The sequence below is a fragment of the Tasmannia lanceolata genome, unplaced genomic scaffold, assembly GCF_043159265.1.
Source record: "Tasmannia lanceolata isolate RefF3 unplaced genomic scaffold, GAP_Taslan_0.1 ptg000015l, whole genome shotgun sequence".
Classification (NCBI taxonomy): Eukaryota; Viridiplantae; Streptophyta; class Magnoliopsida; order Canellales; family Winteraceae; genus Tasmannia; species Tasmannia lanceolata.
Window position 1 is genome coordinate 53,688,070 of NW_027518692.1, and position 6,213 is coordinate 53,694,282.

Below are 6,213 nucleotides of genomic sequence, written 5' to 3' on the forward strand. Positions count from 1 at the left end.
AAAAATCTTCTCCGAGGATGCTCCAAACCCTTTGATTTCATATAGATGGTGCAGTATAAAAATCGCGACAGATCCGAAGGTTAGGATCATCTTATACAGCAGATTAGATCACCCTGCCCGGCCTTTCTAATTCCTCGCTAATGTACGGTCGAGATCATTTGGCCTTACAGAGAATTTAGAATTGGGAACTGATAAATTCGCACCCACTGTAGGATAATTCGCACCCTTGAACACGTTAAAAAGCGTTTGAACTTTTAAGTCTGCCAGGGGTGCGAATTTATTATCGCCCTTAGAATTTTCTACCAAAGCAAAGAAAAGGCTGTTTTCTGAGAGTATTATGCTTTGTCGTCCCAAATCTTTCTCACCCATCTTCACTGAATTCCGATGGAATTCTCTACGATTCGGGAGAAAGCCCAGTTATTTTTTGGACAAGGAGGAAGAAAGAGAGGAGAGAAGAAAGGTAAAGGAAGGAGAAGAAGGACGTTTTTATCTACACAAAAGCAGGGGACAACACATTCTCACTAATCCTAGAGTTCTCGATACTATAGTCCGAAAAGCCCAAATAAGCCCCACAGACACTGTACTCGAAATCGGCCCCGGCACAGGAAATCTCACCCTAAAGCTCCTTGAAGTCGCCCACAAGGTTGTTGCTGTAGAAATTGACAAGCGAATGGTTGAAATTCTCCACAACCGTGTAGCAGAACGTGGACTCACTGACCGTCTCACTGTACATTTTCTATACTCTCCATCTGTTTGTTTTTATTCCCCTTAGAGAAATAGAGGAATATACATTGTGAAACAATGAGTTACTCCAAAAGCTCAAGGGTGTTATGTAATCATTTATACTTCAACGCTCCCCTCATGTGTGGCCCCTCTTTTTTGGGTTTGCCATATTTGTGGCGCTTGTGGCTCCTCTTTTTGGGGTTTGCTATATGCGCGGCACATGTGGCCTCTAGTTTGCGGCACATGTGGCCTCTAGTTTGGGTTGGCCATGTGGATTTTTAATATCAATGAGTTGTGGGGTTATTAACCTTGAACCTGTCATGGGACCATGGTTTTAAATTTTGAGTGAAATCCGAAATTTCGGACCGAAGATCTTAATCTCACTGAGTTGTTGGGTTATTAACCCCCGACCTGTCATGGGACCATGGTTTTAAATTTCGAACGAAATCCAAAATTTTGGATTTCGGTCAACACCGACACCGAAACATTCCGAAACCGAAATAGCCAAAATTTTGTTAATTTCGGCAATTTCGGTGAAATTTGTTAAAAAAATATTAATTTTTTATTCTTTTACAAAGTTTCGACCCAAGAAAACGGTGTTTCGAGCGCGTGTACCAAATTTCGACCGAAATTTCGGGATTTTGGCTGAAATTTTGGTTTCGGATAAGTCTCAAATTTTAGCCGAAACCGAAATTTAAAACCATGCATGGGACAACCAATTACTCCAAAAGCTTAAGCTATGCGAAACAACCAATTACTTCAAAAGCTTAAGATGTTAGAGATGGTGTTATTTAATCATTTATGCTTCAACACTCCCCTAGCGTGTGCCCCCTTCTTTTTTGGGTTTCCCGTATGTGGCAGATGTGGCCTCTCTTTTGGGTTGGCCAAGTGGATTTTTAATATCAAGGAGTTGTTGGGTTTTGAACCGACACAATAGCGTACCAATGGAAACAACCAATTACTCCAAAAGCTTAAGCTGTTAAGAGTTGGTGTTGTTTAATCATTTATACTTCAACATACATCTATTTATCATCATTGTGTTTCAGGTGATCTGTGGGGATGCGCTCAAGACTGAATTCCCCGAATTCAATATCTGTGTTGCCAATATTCCTTACGGAATATCTTCCCCTCTCGTGGCGAAGCTTCTTTTCGGTGCCAATGCCTTCCGAAGTGCCACCCTTCTTCTTCAGAAAGAATTTGCTCGGCGCCTTCTGGCTAACCCGGGCGAGTCAGAGTTTAATCGCTTGGCCGTGAACGTGAAGCTATTGGCAACTGTGGAATTTGTCATGGACGTGAGCAAGAGGGATTTCTTTCCGTGCCCGAAAGTTGATTCATCACTAGTTAGAATCCAACCTAAACCGCAGAGTCCAGATGTGGACCTGTATGAGTGGTGGGCTTTTACAAGGACATGTTTTGGCCAGAAGAATAAGACTTTGGGGGGCATCTTTAAGCAGAAGAGGAAGGTATTGGAGCTATTGACAAGGTCTAAAAGGAAGGGTAAGGGTAGAGAGAATGGCAATGGGGATGATGAACGCCATGAAGTAGAGGATGAAGATGAGAATGAGAATGATGAAGATGTGGAAGAGAATGTAGGGGCTGTTTCAGAGATGAGTTTGTTCAAAGAGAAGATTGTGAGTGTTTTGAAGGAAAGTGGATTCGAGGCAAAGAGGCCCTCCAAGTTGTGTATTGAAGAGTTGTTGTATTTGCTGTCTCTCTTCAACCAAGCTGGAATACGTTTTCATTTGTAACCGTTAACATAGAAAAGAGAAGCATTATTGCCAACTATAACAAAAAATCACATAATGTCCTTTTGGTGCTTGTTTCTGTTATCACAAGACAAATATATGAGCTTACCCTCCTAAAATCGCTTTCAATGAACAATTTGATGGAAAAAACGATTAGCTTTCTCGGTTCCAAACTTAAATGTTGATGATGACCTTTCTTCATACACGTGGAAAAAAACAAAAACAAAAAACCAGTGTTTAGAGGGCTGTCAAAAGGCTATTAACATTTTCCAAAAAGCTCTGACAACACCAATTAAAAACTAAAAGACGAGGAGCTTTCGCCACATATCAAAAGAGTGGAGTGCTAAAATCATTTCCCAATATCAAATGTAAGCGAGCTACCTCTCTGCGGCCAGGTTTTCCTTCGACACTGGTTGATGTTTTTCTTATGTGGAGATAGGCATTGATGACAAGTTTAATACCTTAAAATGCATTTTTGCTTATCATGTTAGCCATTCCATTCAACGTAATTATTGTGGAAAAATAGGGCATTATCAATTTAATTATAGATATAAAAGGGAAGTGATATATCCGCCCCTTTTTATCACCAGGGATACCTGGCGTAAAGTATAGTGGAAGGCATATTGTTTGGGTGATCCAAACCATGAATTTGATTAGCCCTTACATAGATAGGGTGTCCACAAAAAATCAGCTCCATAGGATCATCCCAACCCTACGATTTGTGGAGGTAAAATGGACGTTTATAAAATCTTCACAAATCTGTCCATTTTTTGCCTCACGGTTCGAAGGATTAGGATGACCCTATGAAGCTGATTTTTTGGGCACACCCTGTCTATGTGAGGGCCCATCAAATATATGCTTTGGATCACCCAAATAATATGCCTTCCACTGTACTTTAAGGTAGTGTGTAGATAACTTATCTACACTAGTGTGTTTAGAAACCCTTTTTTCATCTTATATATCCCTCTAGATTCAGGGCTTAAAACTAAATGGGTTAAATAACAAATGAAAATATGAAATTGCAAATCATTTTATAAGTTACTAGCATTTATTTGAAACTTTTAATCATGAACTAAGGCCATGCTGTCATTTGCCATCGTAGTCGTCATCTTACTTTTCTGTTCTTAATTTTTCCATTGAACAGTTAAGAACACTAATTTGCAACGTACCCATGAACAGTAACAATATCAGAAAATTGGTTTCAGATGGACTCTACAGAGAAGCTCTCACCTTATACACTCAATTGCATGCAACTTATGATTTTCACCCCACAAGCTTCACCTTCCCCTTCCTCCTCAAAGCTTGTGGAAAATTACAAGACCCCCCACAATCCCAAAAGATCCACGTCCATGTCCTAAAAACCGGTTTTCACACCAATATTTATACTGCCACAGCTCTCACGAACATGTACATGAAAATTCACTTGCCTGAGGATGCCCTCAAGGTGTTTGACAGAATTCCTGACAGAAATTTGGCTTCTCTCAACTCATTGATTTCCGGCTTCTCTCAAAATGGGTGTTTTAGAGAAGCCCTGTGGGCTTTTAAACAGGTGGAGATGGGGGGATTTCAGCCTAATTCAGTTACTCTAGCTAGTGTTTTACCTGCCTGTGAAAGTTCAAAACATGGTTTACAAATACATGGTTTTGCAGTAAAATTGGGTCATGAAATGGATATATATGTAGCCACTGCAGTTCTGACCATGTACTCAAACTGCAGGGAAGTGGGTTCAGCTCTCGGGATTTTTGAACTGATTCCAGAAAAGAACTCAGTCAGCTACGATGCTATGATATCTGGGTTTCTAAAAAATGGGTTCCCTCGTATGGTTTTGGATCTTTTCCAACAAATGAGAGAAAGTTCTTTCCAAAGACCCAGTTCTGTGACTTTGGTTTCTCTTCTTTCCGCATGCTCAAAACTTGAAACTCTGCACTTTGGTAGGCAGATTCACTGTTTTGTGTTAAAACAAGACATGGGTTCTGATGTCCTCATTGGAACAGCACTTGTAGACATGTACTCCAAATGTGGGTCTATAAATTGGGCTTATCAGGTTTTCATGGAACTTGGTGACAAGAATGTAATAACGTGGAACTCGATGATTTCAGGAATGCTATCACATGGTCACTGTGAGATTGGTGTTGAACTTTTCAAACAGTTAAAATTAGATGGGTTTAAGCCTGATATGACTACATGGAATCTGATGATTAGTGGGTTTTCACAACAAGGAAATGGGATTGAAGCTTTTAGATTCTTCAAAGAAATGCTGTTAGCAGGCATAGTAAAACCAAGCTTAAAATCGATCACAAGCCTTCTACCAGCTTGTTCGGCCCTCTCTGATCTTCGACATGGAAAAGAGATTCATGGCCACATAGTTAGGACAGTCAAAGATGGCGATGAATTTGTCTCGACAGCACTTACTGATATGTACATGAAATGTGGGTGCTCTTGTTGGGCTCGTCGGATCTTTGATCAAATTGCTGAAAAATCAGATGATCCAGCATTGTGGAATGTGATGATATCTGGATACGGAATGAATGGGGAGAATGAGTTGGTGCTTGAAATTTTCAGTCAGATGCAAGAGAAAGGAGTACAACCCAGTTCAGCTACTTTCATTAGCGTTTTATCGGCTTGTAGTCACACTGGTCAGGTTGAGAATGGCTGGGACCTGTTTAGGATAATGACCAGAGATTATGCAATGAATCCAACAACCGAGCATTTTGCTTGCATGGTTGATCTTTTGGGACGAGCAGGGCAGCTCGAAGAAGCTAGGGATCTGATCCAAGAAATTCCACAGCCTTCTGCTTCTGTTTTTGCTTCTTTACTTGGTGCTTGTAGATATCATAACAATGCTGAACTAGGAGAGCAGATGGCTAAAAGGCTATTAGAGAGCGATCCAAAGAATCCTACTGCCTTGGTCATTCTGTCTAATATATTTGCTGAGCAGGGAAAGTGGATTGAGGTAGAAAGAGTGAGGGAGATGATGAATGATAGGGGACTAAAGAAAGCTCCTGGTTGTAGCTGGATAGGAGAGTGAAACAAGAAACTGTATATAGATTTTTTTTTGAATGGGAATTTAACCAGGTAAAACCCACCACTAAAAACTAGCCAAGAAACTGTATATTGATGAAATTAACAAGCGGAGGATTCTGTGTAGTACTCGGATTGGATTCTGTATAGTACACAGAAATCCCATTTTCTATTGCTTTATTGTTCTTGGTTGCCAATTGCAACAAGCATTTCTGGCTGTCAGAGACTTGGCATGTCTGCTGTGTACCTGATAAATAACCCAAAAACTGGGTTATTCACAGGTCTATCCCAGCCTTCCCTCTGCCTAGCCGTAAAACCCAAACACCCGTTACGAGCTTAGCATCCAAACATCGATAAACCTATGTTTTACAATCCCATTTTGTCCCTGCTCTTTACTTGCCCATATGATATGCCACTTCTCACCGTCTCCTCACTCCAGCCCCCCCCAATTCCCACTCTCTCCCTCTATGCCAACACCTCTCTCACTTATTGGTTAACTAATATTCCATGAAAATAATTTCATGGCTGCCAAACATTGCCTAAAGCAATCCAGGGAGAAGGAAATGAAACAGCTCCAAGAGGCAGGTATTTAATATATCTAATCCCATGTTTTAATAATCACTCTCTATTTTATATTTTTCTCACTGGCCGGTACAATTCTTAACAAGTTACTAATAATCTATCACAGGAGTGCAACAAAAACCCACAATTTACATTTCAAATA

The 6,213-nt window shown here is 40.4% G+C and overlaps 2 protein-coding genes across 2 annotated transcripts; both read left to right on the forward strand.

The window, feature by feature from the left end:
- The first annotated feature begins 27 nt into the window (after positions 1–27).
- DIM1B (Ribosomal RNA adenine dimethylase family protein) lies at positions 28–2,526 on the forward strand. Its single transcript, XM_077397013.1, has 2 exons — positions 28–727; positions 1,770–2,526. The coding sequence occupies exons 1-2, from the start codon at positions 338–340 to the stop codon at positions 2,469–2,471; spliced, it is 1,092 nt and encodes a 363-aa protein (XP_077253128.1). The 5' UTR covers positions 28–337; the 3' UTR covers positions 2,472–2,526.
- Positions 2,527–3,520: 994 nt separating this feature from the next.
- On the forward strand, positions 3,521–5,566 carry LOC143846031 (Pentatricopeptide repeat (PPR) superfamily protein). Its single transcript, XM_077354438.1, has one exon. The coding sequence runs from the start codon at positions 3,640–3,642 to the stop codon at positions 5,494–5,496; it is 1,857 nt and encodes a 618-aa protein (XP_077210553.1). The 5' UTR covers positions 3,521–3,639; the 3' UTR covers positions 5,497–5,566.
- The last annotated feature ends 647 nt before the right edge of the window (positions 5,567–6,213 follow it).